Source organism: Patella vulgata, chromosome 2 (genome assembly GCF_932274485.2).
Source record: "Patella vulgata chromosome 2, xgPatVulg1.2, whole genome shotgun sequence".
Lineage (NCBI taxonomy): Eukaryota > Metazoa > Mollusca > Gastropoda > Patellidae > Patella > Patella vulgata.
In genome coordinates, this window is record NC_065880.2 from 41,519,344 (window position 1) to 41,538,834 (window position 19,491).

General features: G+C 31.2%; 1 protein-coding gene across 1 annotated transcript; it reads right to left on the minus strand.

Annotated features, from left to right (window-relative positions):
- Positions 1 to 402: 402 nt before the first annotated feature.
- Positions 403 to 17,143, minus strand: LOC126811797 (protein HID1). Its single transcript, XM_050537713.2, has 20 exons — positions 16,989 to 17,143; positions 12,039 to 12,252; positions 11,704 to 11,813; positions 11,400 to 11,444; positions 11,034 to 11,087; positions 10,609 to 10,777; positions 9,735 to 9,792; positions 8,857 to 9,082; positions 8,457 to 8,513; positions 7,790 to 7,930; positions 7,037 to 7,127; positions 5,656 to 5,807; positions 5,259 to 5,337; positions 5,054 to 5,115; positions 4,348 to 4,675; positions 3,988 to 4,172; positions 3,535 to 3,660; positions 3,000 to 3,091; positions 2,419 to 2,577; positions 403 to 2,252 (listed from the first exon to the last, which is right to left on the minus strand). The coding sequence occupies exons 1-20, from the start codon at positions 17,052 to 17,054 to the stop codon at positions 2,189 to 2,191; spliced, it is 2,478 nt and encodes an 825-aa protein (XP_050393670.2). The 5' UTR covers positions 17,055 to 17,143; the 3' UTR covers positions 403 to 2,188.
- Positions 17,144 to 19,491: the final 2,348 nt, after the last annotated feature.

A 19,491-nucleotide genomic window follows, 5' to 3' on the forward strand; every position in this document is an offset into this window, starting at 1 on the left:
GCCTGAAATGTTATCTAAATTATCAATTAGACATTAATTAACTTATCCAGACCATAATAAACTCTCGATGTCAAGGCTAGCCTTCGATGTTGGCTGGATAATCGAGACTATGCTGTTTATATTAATGATTTTAGTAATGATGACCGAGACTATGCGAATATTTCACTCGCTTCATTCTCGGCTCATAGTGGATCAATGTGACTGAAATTTTCAGCAAATTACCTTTACACTATCTAGTTTTTAACTATTATAGCGAGAACTGCCATCTCTTTATCTTATCTCCCATAATGTATCTTTAAAGCTTACTGTATTATTTTAACAAGAAATGTGATCGACAGACGGACATGCATGGCAGCAAAATAGAACAACATTAAAATGTGTGGCGTATCTTAAAACCACACAAACAGAACAGTAAGTATCTTTAATTTAATAGTTTTTAACGTCACAACACAATATCAATACATATTTATATATTATTTGCACAATCCCACATAATACACTTGAATTACAGGTACTTCACAAAATACAGTGAATAGAAGTAAAGTATTATTAAAAATCTTCTTTCTGTATACCCAAAATTTAAGGTTTTATAAATTCACTAAACCATACTAATAGGAAGACTACCCACTAATTCTGTTTACTTCAAAATAAGTGCCTATCATTATATCTATAGGTGTAACTTGCAAACAAATTGTTATTTCCTTGATTAAAGAGTACATAAAATAAATCTTAATTTTCTGTGATGAAAATCTAAAAAATGTCAGATTTAATTATGGACAGTTATTTTAAATAAGTAAAATTTAGAAAAAATTATTTCATGCAAATTTACAATGTGACACACAGTAACCTGCCTTAGAAAATGGCTATTTAAAGGCATAATCAGCATACTGATGGGTACTTATTTCTTATTAACAGCATTTACCAACAAAACCAATACTTCTAATCCTTATAATTTAACACAATACTGTTATATTAACACAATACTGTTATATTAACACAATACTGTTATATTAACACAATAAAATATTATAAACATTAACGAAAAAAGGATTTCCAAGAAACGGTGTGATATCATGGCTAATTTTTTAACTGACATAAACTTACTAAGGAATAATTTTGCAAACGGAATGCAAGATAATTTCATAGATGTGTGTAAATATTGGAATGCAATTAAAACAAAGAAATATATTTACAATAAAATTCACTGCATAATCAATACTCATACAGATATTTACAAATAGTGGGCTTTCATTTCTCAAGACAAAGTGTTTGTTCAGTAATTCAAGACACAATACATCATCAATCAGAAAGGGCCTTCTCCATGAGTTGGTGATATTTTGATTGATGTGTCTGTAATCCTGATTGTGTGGTCCTTATTTTTTTTTATCTTTAGCAGGTTATTTTACAATATCACATACCATTAGGGGCTTCATAACTTTATAAGAATAAATATAACCATTTAAATTTACAACAATTAAACATTTACATTAATAGTTAATATCCTAATTTTATCCCCTACATTATTCCCTCTGTATAATCATTGACTGTATACATTATAATCAATATTTACTTTATCTATGACTGATCACATATTTTCTGGTCCATTAAATGTAACACATGCTGTATGATTAGCTGACTATGTCACAGAATGTTTAACACAAACTCTATTTATTAGTTTATCATACAACAATACGCTCTTTATTGGTCTATTTTACCTATCATTGAGATTAAAGTTTTTATTTATTGTAAACATTAAAGATTTCAACAATAGACATCTCTTATGTTTCAAAAGATAATCTCATGGTATTCAGCAAATTCAGTATGACCACATTATGATGTTACTCAAAATCTGGGTATATGACAACTGTTGACAGTTTTCTTACTCTATATATGTATACATTATATTTATCTTCTAATCTAATTTTAGGTCCATAAAATGAGAAATATTCATGTATTCTATACATGTTTCTTAAACTATTTAGGCTTGGTGAAATATAATCTGCCATGAAAAGACTTGAGTGGATATTTATATGTTAGCCCAGAGCTAAATCAAGCACCTAGGTTAATCAATATTCGCCACAGATGATAAGATATATTATTTATGATTAATGTAATTAATTGAGATTTAATTTAGAAATGCCAAAGTTTGATTGAGATAAATATCCTTCGCAGATTAGGACCTCTTTCTTCAGACTCTTTGTATCTCAAATAATTTCACATTTGTATCATACCAAACAGGAGGATCCACATTTCTGAAAAACATAACAGCAAATTAACAAAAATCCAACTGGTTCATTGTTGAGAATTTATCAGAACTTATAATTTGTTGCATATTAAATAACAAATATTTAATACTCATTTTGATATTTGTATTGACTATAAATTTCCTATAAGATGTATTAATGAAATATACAATACCTGAGGTAAATGACTCCCCATAAGTAAGTTCTGAACCACATAGTTGTTCCACTGTTAGCCTGGTATTTACGTATAAGTATAGGATGAGGTACTGGTAATAAACCTACTAATGTACCATGTTGTAAAAACTTCAATATCTCACTTTCATCTGTTAGACCTCTATTAAAACATAATAATAATTAGTAATATATTAAAACTAAAGAATTGGTGTTACCAGGTGGTTAAAATAAAGGTTTTTAAAAATAATAAGCACATTAAAATAGATAAAACATTTTGTTCAAGTTGTCTTGATTTTGTGGCTCAGTGAATATGGCACTGATTCTCTACTCTAAGCATAAGGTCCTATCTTTGATCCTGTTGTTGACCAATAAAGTTCCTTAGGATTGTTCAGACTCCAGCCTAATTCCAATTGCCAGTTGTGCAGGACAGAGGGCATGGCAAGGAATATACAATGGTTTACTGGTGTACTCGTTAACATGCACATAAAAAAGATCCTTGATGTTGGAATTTGATCAAGAGTAGATAACAAGCCATAATAGACCTGTTACAAACTAAAAAGATAACAAATAAAATATACATACTTATCAATACAGATCTTCTCTACTTGAGGTACAAGAACTTGTAACATTCTCATAATAGTCTGTAAGGGTAATTTCTGTTTCCATGACTGGACCTGTTAATGAAATAATTCATACACTGTATGCTATTCACTACAATATCCCAGTCTTCCAATATATTTCTCATACATTGTAGTTTTAATGAAGAATATGTGTTTTGGTTTAATAATTACAGTTCAAAGGTTGGTGTATCAATTTTATGTCAATCTGATGATAACTTTATTTTTAGAATGTCCACAAGGTTTATTAAAGTAATCAAAGGCAATAATTCTCGAAGTAATATTTGGTAATCAATAGACTCCTCCATGTCAAGAATAAAACATACAATAATTCATACGCTTAAGCTGAAATCATCAAGTCACATCAGACAATTCTGAGAAGGGATTAGCTGCCAATAAAAAAATGAGCACCCCAATGTCATAGCCCCTCAACTCTCAATTAGGGAACAGAGAATTAGAGTAAGCATTTGTGATGTGTAAAATAATAAATAACCACTAACCCATTCTGGTGAAGCCACCCAGTTACCAGCGGATGATGTAGCACGTTTAAGTGGTAATCTAGCAACTGTTTCAGATGGTCCAACAGTACTAGCTACACTATCAGTTGGACTAGCTGGTGGTGTTGGCTGAAAATACAAATTTAAACATACAACAGTTTACATTACTAATAAGAGGTAAAGACCTCCTCCATCTACTACTAATTTCCAAAGTAGGTGCTAGTTACTCCAGGCCAGCAACTGCTGTTTGCTCAATTCAAGTCAATCACTCAGAGTTCTAGATGGGTCAGCAGAGAATCTTTCTATATTCATCTAGAGAAAAAAAGATTTGAGCTTGCACAAAATATGAAGTGGATAGAATGTAGTCACACTGCATAAATATACTTCAACTTTGAAATGTCTGCATCGTTATCTCATGTATTATTAATATATTGATATGTTTATTGGTAAACTTACCAAACTTGGTGTTTTCTCTAGTTTAGGTTTAATATCACTCTCTGCTTTACTTGTATCTTCTACAGGATCTTGTATTTCATTAACAGGTTGAATACTCTGTGCTACACCTGTTTCAGCTATTTCCTTTAAGGTTGGTGGTTTATGATTTTCATCAGGAGCGGATTTCTCTGTCATTTTATCCAAACCTGAAATAATGAAATACAATAACTATTTTTGTCATTCTACTAATCAACATTTCCTATAAATATGATTATCATAAGGTTGGAACTTTTTCTTAATGCAGATAAAAACCAATTGAACAAAATGAAACAAAGCAAAATTTTCTTTTCTTTACTGGTATAAATGAACAAAACCACTTACATGGAGTCGCAGCCAAAGATGTCTTGAGAGTACCTGGTTCCGCTTCTACCGCAGGTAATGCCCCTTCCATAGTTTGAGGATCCCTAGTATCTTGGGGAGGAGCAGCAAACTTCTTTCCTCTTTTGGTCATAGCTTTAGCTATAGCGGAATGGTCAACCGGTAGATTAGCTAGCTGATGGAATACGTTTCTCTTTCGTATAATAGTATAGACTAGGTTAGAGTTACCATCAAACTGATACTGTATAATGTTGTTAAAAACTTCCAACAAGAAAAACACTAAATGATGATTAGTAGGGCTGGCAAATAAAAACCATGGTGTGCTGAAAGCCTGAAAAAAAAGCAAGAAAAAAAAAACAATTTCAACTAGTAACTAGTGTTATTTATTTATGATCCAGTTTCAATTGAATATATATGCATATCTTAGAAAATAAAATTTTGCATAGTGCTTAAATTTAGTATAGGTTTAAATTTTGCATAGTGCGTAAATTCAGTATAGGTTTAACGGAGAAAGATGTTAATAAAATGAAGAAATTATGGCTACTGTATAGGGTGTATTTGTTCATCTCTGAACACATTTCAGAAGCTTTTATCTTGAATACAGCATTCCACTTATCAAATACTGGTAAATGAAATGGGGATTTAATATCCTACTTTTCTGCACCAACCAGGCACCCACACAACAAAACACAACTATTACTTTACTTACCTCAAGAAGATGTAGTAATTTAGTACTAGCAACCATAGACAATGTCTTCAAATATGGTGAAACTGAAAAACAGAAGGAGTAACTATATAAGTCAATCAGTGAAAAGATATGTCTACCACACAAAATCATACAAAGGTTTCAGATATGATATTTAACATAAAATTCATAATTCTTTCAAGAAATTGTACATATAAAGCTAATTTACCATTGACAATAATAGTGAGAAGACAGTCAAATAATGGCTGTAATCTTTGGTGACCTGTTGTAATAATCTTGTGGAAAACCTGAAATGATAACAGAAAATAGGAAATCAATATGTAAAATTTAGCAATACAATATAGAACAGACCATATGGAAAAGGAGTTTGATTATAATAAAACATTTCTCAAATTTTATTCATCAAAAGCTTAATCTCTTCAAATCTACTGTAAATTAAAATTATGGTTGAAACATTCACATTTAAAAAAGTAGTGTACAATCACAATGGGTAACATTTTTTTTGCCCACCCAGTATAACGGACAGATTGTGTAAATGAAAAGTGATGAGTTCATTAATATTTTACTCTATAAGTTTAATATGCAAAATAAAATAACTAACTTACAATAATGAGGAAGTCGGCATGAGTGCCAGTAAAAATGGGAATATCCATGGGAACTCGAACAGAGTAAGGTTTGTTGAGACGAACACCAAAGTTTCTCTCACCACTCAACAATAACAATATAAATACACCAATATGCATTAATCCTACTCTTGCTGTAAAAGTATGATTAGAATTAATAAACATTTCTATACCTGTAGTCAATTCCAACAGCACCCAATAAGCAATCAGATACAGAGAGAAGATAAGTTCAAAAAATATTATTAACATTTGTTTTCACAATATGTTAGTAATAAAAATAAGTCATTTTTGATGAGCTTTATCTAAATTTCAAAATTAGAATTAAAAAAATACTACATTTAATAAAATATTTAATATTCTTGCTCAACCTTAAAACAAAACAGATTTTACGTTAAATTAGAAATTTGTTTATTCATCATAGCTTTTTTGGTTATAAGACCCATTATCTGATAATTACATTAAATAATCCTGTGCCAGATTTTAAAATCTATATGATTTACAATAATTTAATTCGTAAAGGAGTGAGAAGTGATAAATAAAGGGTCGAATTGTGTTGATCTGGTGTGTTTTTATTATTAGTGATTGGACAAGATCTATGGCTGTGTTAGTGTTAGTTGACTTATATATAAATATTAGGTATGTTCAGTAGAATACTTAATCAGTTTACTCTCTCAATAAGAGAGAGAAATGGAGTTCAACATCCACTCGACACAAACTAGGTCATTTCGGGATTTACATATGGTTCAATTTTATTTCAATAATTCAATTGCTCGTCTTTAGCAGTTGGAGGAAACCAGAGGTCCCTGAGAAAAACCAAGAGGTTAGACAGGCGACTCTACTCCTTGTCACATTCAATCAGGGAATTGAAACCACACCACTTGACTCAATGACAGACCTTGTGATTTCACGCACACATGTTAAAACACTAGACCACCCAACCCACACTCTCTGAATAAGAGAGAGAGAGAAATGGAGTTTAACGTCCACTCTACACAAACTAGGTCATTTCGGGACTAACATATGGTTTAATTTTATTTCAATAATTCGCTTGCGCATAGGGGTCTTTAGCAGTGGGAGGAAACCGGAGAAAAACCCATGAGGTTGGACAGGTGACCCTACTCCTTGTCACGTACAACCAGGGATTCGAAACCACACCAGTTGACTCAATGACAGAGTTTATGATACAACGTGCACACGCTAACCATTCAGCCATCCCCCCCCCCCTCTCTCTCTCTGAATAAGCTTGATCTGTAGACATAAAATGTTTGAGAAGAAAGATATTCAATTAACACAAGAAGTTAACCAAATTGATTTTTTTTATTTGTGACCCTATCCCAACAGTATTAAATAGTGTGAATCTTACATTGATCTGCTCGAGCATCATTAAGAAAATATAATATAGGTACCAATACATCCAATACATCACTACTCTTTAATACATAAAACATAAATTTCTGAAATAACAAACAATTATACTTTATTAAATATTATTTGTATACATAGCAATAACAGTTGAAACATTGCTATAATAAAAGATAAGAAATGTTTTCTCAAATAGGTATTTTATTTATTTATAGAAATAAAAGATATCAGACTAAGTAATAATATATAATATTATTCTCTGAGCAGATAAGCCATCCAACAGTACATAAAGGCTGTCACATTTTTATTTTATTGTAGGTAATCAGTGCATTTACAAGACACTAACAAATGATCATGAGCAACAACCCATGGAGTAATTATCAAAATTTATAAAAAAATTGATAGGCTTCTAGTTCTACCTAACATTAACAGAAACACCTGTGCTCACGCTGGGTTCCATTTTGTTTCCCACTAGTGTATAAATTACAAGTCAATCTGAAGGTAACTTTAGAGCGCCTACAAGCAATTTTTGACGACAAACAATGAACATTTGTGATGACAAGATATGATCACATTTCGATGGGGACGTATAAAAATGATGAAAATACATTCTTATCTTTATAGAAATATCCATGAGATTGTCAACTTATCAACTTATTATAAAGTTTAATGTTTAATAATTGATGGCTGCATGAATGAATTCTGATGGCTTTCATGTCTATGTATTTGATTGAAAGCATTAACAGTTTATTACCTTATTAATATCGCACATTTTCCAGAAGAGAACCAGTAATTCTTGATGAAACTGAACCTTTTTTGTAGATCCAGGTAAATAAGTCTGTGTTAGTGGATTGTTCAATAAACGGGTTATTCCTTTCAAAATAAAACTAAAATCCTAGAAAAATTTAAAACAGAACAATAGTTTAATGGAAGTGAGTTAAACTATTAAAACTTTTATCTAAAGTTCTTGGCAAGAATTTTCTTATTACTTTCAACAAGAAAATGAATGTAATTCATATTCAGATTAACCTAAGGCCCAATTAATTATTAAAAATCACATCACAGGTTTCAAAACCATTGTCTATAGGCTGCTTGAAAACCATTGTCATAGGCTGGCTTGAAAAAATTGTCTATAGGCTGGCTTGAAAACCATCTCAGATTTTGTAGATTTGTCTTAGCAGATTTTGCATATCCACTAGGTTACAGTACAGCGAAATCATGTCAATCAACAATCAACAAACTGCTAATACATACCTATTCAAATTATGCATGACTCAAAACACTTTTGTATTTCTATAAGGAGCTTATTATAAAACTCATCGATACTGGTACATAAATTTAATTCAGTCTGAAGAGTGAGGTTTAAATGTTCAATGTATAATTATCATTTATCGTAGGTTCTATTTTTATATTGTTCTTACCTCTTCTCTATGAATTCTGGATAAATAATTAACAAACAAATTATCTGGTCCCCCTGCCTAAAAGGAATATTAGTAACTGTTAACAAATAGCAAATGAGTAAATTTATATGGATTGAAAAGAACTTAAAACTTCTATGGATTGAAGAGAACTTAAAACTTAAATGGATTGAAGAGAACTTAAACTGTAAATGAATTGAATGTTAAAGTCTGATTGAGTCTGAAGGCTCTTAAAAGTCATTTTCCTTTATTAACAAAATTTGACAAATATAAAGGCAGAAAGGTGTTTTTTGAGATTATAATATTGATATTTAAATTAAAGGCCAGTAGGTTAGACCATTAGAACCCATCTTGACTTTGGTTTTATTGCCTAGATAGAAACAAGTTATAAGAAACTACTTACATCACTGCTTTGATCCATTGCTGTTCCACTACTGGTACCATCTACAGATACATTCTGATTACCAGAATTATCGTTCTCCATGGTAACACACAATACCTGTAGTGCTATCTCTACTAGTGGTTCACGGTGATCAGAAAACATTAGATGATTGTATGGAACACCATAGCCAACAGGATCATAGGAACATACCAAATTTAACATAGATGTAAACAATGGTAGAGCATGTCTGTAATATAGCACATTTCAATCAATTAGATTATATCCATTTAAAACAGTTAAAAAAAAAAAAAATCAATGTTCAAGTAAGAAAATGATACAATAATTCAACGACATACTACATTAAAAAGTTTCTCATTACATAAATTTACTGTATAATATTAAGACGTGGTTTTGGCAGAGTATTCAGAATCGATTATAGCATGACTATCAGATCTATAATCATGCCACTAATAAATATTATTACTTGTGAAATTACCTGTTTTACTTGCTATGATTTGGAATGATAAACATGTTAGAATAGAACATCAAGATCACTCCCAAGATAATCATAGCTACAAATGATTTTTTCCTCACCCCTAGTAGTAAGTTTAGTTATTAATGTTTAGTTTTTTTCATAGAAGAATTTATTCTTAGACCTTTTAGGGAATTAAAGCATTACACACTACCTAAAAACAGGATAACATGAATGCAAGATTAGCTGATATAAATTAATACGGTTCTTGAAGCAGGATTTATTTAACAACACTTCCTAATAAGGGATAGGATTACAAAGCAAAGGTTAATGGCCAGAAAATGTTGTTTTCTTTACAATAAATCTACTTAATAACCTATATAATTGTTACAATTCCATACAGTTCTATGTTACTCCTTTCACTCACCTATTTTCAGTAGATGAGAAGAACTGAATCCATTGATTAGGATGAGCATGAGCATCAGCTGCAAAAGACAAAAGTATACAGTTAGTCATCATTACTTACAAGACTTTAGACAACGAACATATAACCACAAAACGAAATGAAATGAAATGGAGTTTTATGGGACGTCAGCTCCAACCGGGCTATATTGCGCCAAACATGGTGAATTTAACAAGACAAATTTAAAAGAATATCACAGACATTTATATATGTAAATAAAAACAAATATCACAGAAAGTATAATTAAAAACAAATATCAAGTTTTACATATATAAACATTTAAAACATAACACATGATAAAATATATACAATTAAAATTTATTATAAAAATTTGTCTCCTTTAAAAATGTTAACAATTTATCATATATCTCCGGTTGAGCAAATAGCTGACGTACTGACTGACAACAGTAATATTTTAGATCTAATATGTTTGAGATGATTGCACTCAATCAAGATGTGTTTTACTGTCAAAGGAACATGACAGTGAACACATTGTGGTTGACGCTCTCGCTTCAAAATGAAAATATGAGTTAAAAAGGTATGACCAATGCGAGAACGACACAAAACAACTTCATCCCTCCTGCTGGTTCTATAGGAGCTTGGCCAGTCTCCTAAGAGAGGCTTAATGTGATGAAGTTTATTTGTACCTGCAAGATCCCAAGGCCGTTGCCAGCGGCATATAACCACAAATAGGAACTGTAAATTGATCTCATACAGTCAATCAGCCAGGCAGGTGAACCCATTTTATTTGTCCACTATAAAAAATAGATTACATTAAAATTATAAAGTTTTCACATATTATCCTACATTATTTAAATCAAAATTAAAATAAAATTACCTATTGGAGGAAGGTACATTGTTTCTGAAAAACAAGTCAGCAATAGTTTAAGAATTTCTGTACGGTTTTGATCATGATAACCATTATGTGCTGGAGAATGAGCAAATCCAACACCAGCTTCCCAAATATATTCACAACTATCTATAGAGTGCATGTCTTCAGGATTATCCTGCAAAATGAATAGGTTTATTAATATTCTTAATGTTTTAGTAGGCTTAAGAAATATAGTTATTCTATTTACTAATTATTAAACCAGGAACATTTACCACAACTAAAGTTTTATCTTAGCATACTCATACAGTTACGCCTGCATTCTGACCATTACAATTCAATTGTCTGTTAATTGTGGTCTTTTTAATTAAGTATGTTAATAAAATTATATGATGTAACAGTGTTTAATACATACGATCTGATGATTTACTTACAGGGCCTGCCTTTCTGTTAGATGCAACTGTGAAATCTGGACAAAACAACAGATCCTGCAAATTAAATAAAGCATTTGTATTGTAATAAAAAGAAAATATCATAATCAAACATAGAAGTTTAGACTTTTATATTTTGTTCTTTATTGCAAGTCATAGATTTATCTACAAAATAATAAGGACATAAAGGAGAATTTTCAAAGAAAGATGGTTTATAAAATTAGAACCTGTCTTTTCTTTTTCTTTAGAAAGAATATACATCTGTCACTTTTAATACAATACAATCCACAGTACACAGAAATTGTTACCTACACTAGCTGCTACACATGTAACATGAACAATATAAAGATTGAAGACAGATATACTTACAGTGAGAGCACTAAGCAGAGACTGCGCCAATGGGGGACTCTCTGTCTGTAATACAAAAGAAATAAACAGTTCATAATTCTATGCAATACAATTACTGAGTGATGTTTCAATTAAGCTTCTTTAGCAAATTAAATTTATACTTTTATATATGTAATTACTAGTAATATAGATAGGTAAAGAAAAATTTGACAAACATGAATCTAACTATATTTTTGTTATTATTACGTAAATAAACATAAATACATTATCTCTTCACCCACCAATCCTTCAAAATCATTTGAATTTCATATAAAATTAAAGCTACCTCTCCATCTTCTGAATGTCCAGGAAGAGTTGACCAAAAAAATCCTCTCCAATCAGGATCCTCAAATATATATGGAAGTATTCTAACAAGTAATCTCACACAATTCAAAACTAGAAGAAAATAAAAATTTAAATTATTCAGCACTAACAATAAAGGAACGAAAATTCCTGGAATATTGATAAAATGTATAATACACACCTTAATACACGTATTATCATTTAATCTATCATTAGTACTGAATGTTTCTCAATCAAGTACCGGGTATCAAATATTTTTTTAGCGTGAGTGTATCTCACGATTTTAAAAAATTAAGTTGAAGTAAAGATAGACTTTACCAGTTTGTTGCTCTCTTTGTGAAGGGCAGCCACTCTCTGCTGCTGCAACCAATTTTTCTACAGCTTTGTAACAGAATGTTGCTAAATTTGATGGTGATTCTTCTCTAAGAGCTCTTATTTCAGCTGCAGGTATTAAAGTAAACACATCTTGTACACATGTAACGCTTTCAGACCAAAACTGTTCCCAAAATGCCTCATCGTTTGCTTCAATTGGCTAAAAAACAAGTAGTACATATTAAAATTATGTTCATCTTCCCTGTTACCGATATTTTCATAGTTTCACTGAAGAAAGAATTTGTATAGCGGTGAAATGTTACACATTGAACCATAAAATGTATATTTTTCCAACTTATAAGTGGCATTCTAAAACTATAATATTTGATGCCTTTTAAGTTTGATCAAAAAAGTGTTTAATTGAGTTGATCTGCTCATGCGTCATTTCAATCAATGATGGGACAAACTCTTATAGTCAGTTCAAATAAACACAAACAAAATCGTAAAGACATTGCAAGCAATAAAAACCAAATATCAATTCAAGTGAATACAGTCCTGGACCTGTAATGATACAGGCTTCAATCAACATGAAAAACAGAACAATGATGCACCTGTCTTGAATATGATTGTCTCCTAAATGGCATTTCTTGATGGCAATAGTCTGCCTGTTGACATCATGAGTTAGAACGTTTAAAGAATTAACAATAATATAATAATATAATCCCGATAGAATTTTATAAAATGCTAACCAGCGGCTGCCAAGCAGAATACGCCCACATTTTCGAGAGATGGATAGAGAACAAGCTAAAAAGGAAGTGATTTTTCCTACAATCAAGGGCCATAATTCAGAAAATTACAATTCGATATGCGCAAATATCGAAAGGAACCGAGATCTTTGGGTTATAAACTTACATTTCAAGTTTCAACAAAATCGGATAAAATTGTGACCTCTATAGGGGTCACAACCTTGATATACCATATTTTTACGCTATTTGAGAACGAGGGGCGGCCATTTTGTCTGTCAGTTTTGGGCCGATTTTGTGGGTAACGGTGATAAAATAATACGTTATTTTAAATCGGATAAAAATTATGACCTATATAGGGTCCACAAGCTAAAAACGCGATTTTCGTACAACCAGAGGCCATAATTCAGGAAGTTACATTCCGATGTGCGCGAATATCGAAAGGAACCGAGATCTTTGGGTTATAAACTTACATTTCAAGTTTCAACAAAATCGGATAAAAATTAAGACGTCTATAGGGTTCACAACCTTGATATACCATATTTTAACGCTATTTGAGAACGAAGGGCGGCCATTTTGTCTATCAGTTTTGGGTCGATTTTCATGAAATTCGAAGTCAGCCATCCTTAAGGTGTAACGGTGATATAATAATACGATTTTTTAAATCGGATAAAAAATATGACCTCTATAGGGTCCACAAGCTAAAAATGTGATTTTTCGTACAATCAGGGGCCATAATTCAGGAAGTTACAGTCCGATATGCGCGAATATCGAAAGGAACCGAGATCTTTGGGTTATAAACAAACATTTCAAGTTTCAACAAAATCGGATAAAAATTGTGACCTCTATAGGGTCCACAACCTTGATATACCATATTTTTACGCTATTTGAGAACTAAGGGCGGCCATTTTGTCTGTCAGTTTTGGGCCGATTTTCACGAAATTCGAACTCAGTCCTCCTTATGGTGTAACGGTGATAAAATTATACGTTTTTTTAAATCGGATAAAAATTATGACCTCTATAGGGTTCACAAGCTAAAAACACGACTTTTTCGTACAATCAGAGGCCATAATTCAGGAAGTTACGTTCCGATATGCGCAAATATCGAAAGGAACCGAGATCTTTAGGTTATAAGAATACATTTCAAGTTTGAACCAAATCAGATAAAATTGTGGCCTCTACAGTGTTCACAAGCTAAAAACGTGATTTTTCGTACAATCAGGGGCCATAATCCATGAAGTTACAGTCTGATACAAGCCAATATTGAAAGGAACCGAGATCTTAGGGTGATAAACCTATATGTCAAGTTTCATTGAAATCGGATAAAAATTGTGACCTGTAGACTGTTCACAAATAATTGTGGACGGATGGACGGACAGGGGCAACGACAATATACGTCCACATGAAAATATGGGCGTATAAAAATTAATAAATAAAGTATAGTGAGTAAACATTTAGACATTGAAAATCCAAATGTAAATCTTAAAAGTAATGAGAATATGGTCTGAATAATTCCAAATCAGATTCAGTTACAAATTTTTTTACTTTAAAGTGAGTATCGGTAGACTAGTTAATGCTGTCAACTCAACTCAGGAACAAAGTTGGCTAATTTGTCTACAAATGATATAATGTTACTAACAAAAGATAAAATCATTGTCAAAATTATATCTTGTTCCTCGGAGAACCTATTTTCAATATAAAATTTAAATCTTAGATAGTGACCAAATCTGGTACAAATAAAGTGTTTAAAAGCATTTATTTAGTAATTGAACTGGAATTTATAGGTCACAATTCTATGTAATACAATTACAGCTTATTACTGAGCGACGTTTTGACTAGGCTTCTCCAGACATTATCAAAAAATTATCAAGCAATGATAAAAATATGAAAAATAACCAGATAATGGCAATATATACATATAAACATTAACAACAATACTTGGTTAATGTTGACCAACTAGAGACACCCTTCTAATTGCCTTGAAGGGAACCTAACTTCTGTATAACTGTGACCTGTATATTGTTATAAACAAAGGAATCTATGAATGAAGGAAATATTATTGGTGAAATCCTTTTAATACAATTAAAGTTCAAATAGGTTTTTTTAAAAGATTTTAACCTGTGGATTAGACAATAGCCTACTTAGAACTTTTGGGGTCTTGTTCTTGTTGGTAAAAAATAAACTTTCATGATTGGATTTAACAAACAAATTTGAGTCAAATCTGCCAGGACATTATTATCAAAAAGTAAATCGTGAAAAGTTTTCAGATCCATTTCAGCACAAGGAGTTTAACAAATCAAATGCCACTTAAAGGAGCTAAATCACTAATATATGGGACCTAGAAATTGACACAAATGGGTCACAATGCATATAATAATTTAATATGAATGTATATAAACTGATTTACATTCAATTGTTTCTGTTTTTACTGTAATCTCTAATCAGTGTTTTCAATGTCGAAGACTTTGGATGATACAGAGTTAGCGACATAGCTACTTTAAAAATACTGTACTCTTGTTACACAAAGTGGGTGAAGATGCTTCTGTAAGGGAGCAGGTCGTTACATCCCACTACCTGTTCATCTCAAACTGTTTCATCACAAATTTACACAGGTCGTTTCATCCCACTTATATCGGGTCGTTTCAACCCACTTATATCGGGTCGTTTCATCCCACAAATTTAAAAACAGGTATTACGTGAATTTTTAATATTTTATTTATACATTAATTAATACCAATAACAATATGTCAATGAAATTTTATCATGAATAGTGTCCAACTTCTTCCTTTGCATACGCATTAGTTTATTTTCCAATACCACACTAATTCTTGACACCAATTTCATTAAAATAACATCGCTTACAATCAAGCAATGCTCATAGTAAAACATTCAACTTGTAATATAGTCATTTTCATGCATGTTAGTTTCACTATAACAGGATTACCTGTGACAGAACAGATCAAAGAATAAAATTGCACGTAGCCACTATTTCGACACGTTATCTTCTGATGTTCACACTACCTGGCGTCTCAAATAACCCAAAGTTAATAGAAAGCATGCAGTGTCCACCTTACAACAGGTTCCATTAATTTACAATTTATTTTATAATTTATCACACAGTTTAGACCACAATGTGTTACGATTCACATTTTGGTATTCTAAATTGATTCTTATTCTGAATTCTTATATTTGGAGTTGTTTAGTTCCATTTCGTGTACGGAAATTAAATCAACGATTAGTTTTAAAATTAATTATGGTTTCGAAATAATATCAATCTAATTTGTCTTATTTAAAAGGGGCTCCTGAACAATTTAGTTGATTATTGGGTAATACGTAGAGTACTAGAGACCATGATGTATTTTGGCGAGTGATTAAGCTGTCAATATGTAATTATAAAATATCTTTTTATAAAGAAGCTAAAGGATGTTAGACATCATAAACTAATGGCAATTAACTAACAATACTAATATACTTTTCTACAAAAATATCATAACGCCAATTAACAAACAATATGAGTATACAGCGGTGAACTAATCTCGGTCGTGATCGGTAATCAACAAAAATCGACGAGTAAAACTTATTTATTCCATACATTATGGTTTATTTAACAATAAGTAAGTATTTAACAGTTTATTTAACGATAAGTACAACTCAGTTAATTATAATAACAAGGGGGATGAAACAGCCCAATAAAAAAAAATAGGTTGGGATGAAACAGCACTAGGTGAAATGGTTGTGGGTTGAACTGATCCGCACCCCGTCTGTAACCATCCATACCCAATAAGCATTGCATCTGTTTTCCTCCCACACTGTCTCACAATGAAGACGTATTCAAAAATTAAGCTTAAACAGAAAATCAACAGATGGGTAGAAAAGATTAGGGCTGAAGTAGGACTCCGACTAGTACTACTACTAGAGACAGCAGGATTGGATAAACAAAAAAAGAAAATGAACTTTGATTTTGAAGTAAATCATTCTCATCATAGTATTCACAGACAAATTTTTTGTCAATATTCAACTCATCATAAAACTGACTGATTATCTACATTGTGCATTCAGTCAAAAATCTATTTTATTTTTATTCATAGCCTTTGAAGCCACACACACTGTTACACTCACGTTCACACAGTAGAGTAATTTAGTAAAAAAAAAAGGAGATGACTTGGTTGGACTCAAATTTTTACAGTGGTTATTGTTTTGAAAATAAAATTACCTGTGTTTTTGTTGTAAGTTGTATGACAGCCTTCCGAAAATTTAATTTAGTGTCTGTATTTCCCATTTTTGTTGATTATCTGCATTTATTAGCAGACCAAACACATAAAAACAGGAAATACGTCAATGAATCCAACTCTAATCAAGGGGGATAACTACCACTGCATAACTAGGATAAAGACTGGTATGTTTTTCGCATAAATTTCTTTCTCGGACTTGGATCGACCCCTGCATTACCAAGAAAGACTATCTTGATGCAATGAAATGAAATGAAATGAATTGGGGTTTAACGTCCCACTGTTCTGCTCCGACATGACATGACATGAGGGAAATTTTACCCGGACAGCAGAACTATAATCATGGCCTTCTCTAATGCAGCCATGTACGTACAGTGTACACAGGGAACCTCGGTTTTTTGTACTGTCCGAACAACTAGACAGCTGTAGTATTCTATAGTTTGGAAATTGGGCCACTATAGTTTTCTGTAGGAATGGGTACTAGAGAATTCTATAGCCTTTTTTTTATTAAATCTTATTTTGGGAATAAATATAGTTGGCCCATGATTTCTTCTAAATTGATAAGCTTATTTTTCTCTCACGGATTCTTCTAAATTGATAAGCTTATTTTTTCTCTCATGGATAAATCTGAATTCTGTTGATGATTCACCAGCCAGAACCATGAAAAAAAAAAAAATTTCTTGGTATAACTGAAATATAAGGAAATAGGTAATAAAGTTAAAATTCAGCCAATGGTCAAACAGATTTCAAGAGAGTACATTGGCTGTTAATTATAGTTTGTCGACAGGTATGCACAGCTGACCTGGTGACTTCAACAAATTATATAATTTGACTACAGAATCTGCTATAGTCATTAAAATCTAACTAGTGGGATCACGTAACAGTCAGACTGTGTTCAAATAAACCTAGTCTTTATTTTATTGACTTATCTGAAGAATAATTTATTATCTGATATTTTTGTTGTGAAGATCTACATTTACTGGCATTTTTTGGAGGGTGGGTGGGGAATTCCTTTGAGTGTCAACGTGTATCACTATTTCATTCCTATTATATACACTATTTTATACTTAATATTTTATTTTTTGTGGTAAGCTTATTTTAGTTTATCATTTGGTATCACAATAAATTAAGGAAAACTGCATCCAGGAAAATTATGTTGGAAAAGTTTACATAATTCACATAAGTGCATCATTAAATTCTGTTGTAAACTATAGTATGAATAAAAGACATCGCCAATTTATGAAATCTGTAGTATAGAACATTGTTTCTACATTATTTTGTAGGAAACTATAGTAGGCTATTTGTTAAAATGGTTTAAGTACAGTATACATGTAAATTCTACAGAAAACTATAGAAGGCTCATGCATTATATTTTTCTCCACAAAATCTATAGAAATTTTTTTTTTTTCCATAGTTTTCTACAGAATGTCATAGAAAACTATATAGTATTACACAACTGACTTGAGACAATAAGTTAGTTCTATAGAAAACTATAGTTTTTACCACCAAATCTATAAGAACCACAATTGACATGAGAATACAAGTTAGTTTTATAGCAAACTATAGTTTTTACCTCAAACGCTATAGAAAACTGAAGGATAACTCAAATGACTCGAGGATACAAGTTAGTTCTATAGAAAACTATAGCAGCACCAATGAATCTGTAGGTTTATTTTTTTTTTCCAATAGTTTCTTACAGTATTCTATAGAATTCTGTAGGAAATTACACTTGGAAAATATTCATCTATCAATCCTACACAAAACTATAGTATGTTTTTGAATCTATAGTCATGTGAAAAAATGAATGAATTCGTTTTCCTGCAGCATTCTATAGAATCACACAAACTTCTATAGAAACTTGTCCTTTTTCTATAGGACTTTTTCATAAGGGAAACAATTTTTTTTAAAAAATAATAAAAGGGGCCCATTTTAGTAGCAATTATAGAAATTATAATACCTCTCAGTAAAAAAGAAATTCAACTAAAATATATCAAACTAATTTCAGCACTAAATTCAGTTATTTTATTTATACGATATATTATATTTTTATTTTAATATTGTAATAATTATCAACTGTGGCTGCTTTGGTTGGCTATTGTACTATTACTACTGTACTAAGTAACTAATATAAGTAGCCTCCGCGATGTGTTATTTTAAGTTTTTAAAATAATAACCGCAAGGAGTTATCTGATAATACTAGGCCTATCATCATGATTTCTCTTGAATTTGTAAATAAAGAAGTGGAACCAAACTCGCATAGCTAATGTAATTTATACAGAAAAAAGGATGAGCCATCTATAGTAGGTGTATCCTCGGATGTTCGTGGTATGAAAAACCTCGTGGGTTAAGATATTATAGCACACAGTTGGATAACGGTTAATTTTACCTGTTACTATTAATAAAACGCTTATCCAAAGTTACGGACCAGTATATTGGTTAATAATATGAATGGTATGTAAGATGTTTAGCCATTGGTTAGAAGAATAA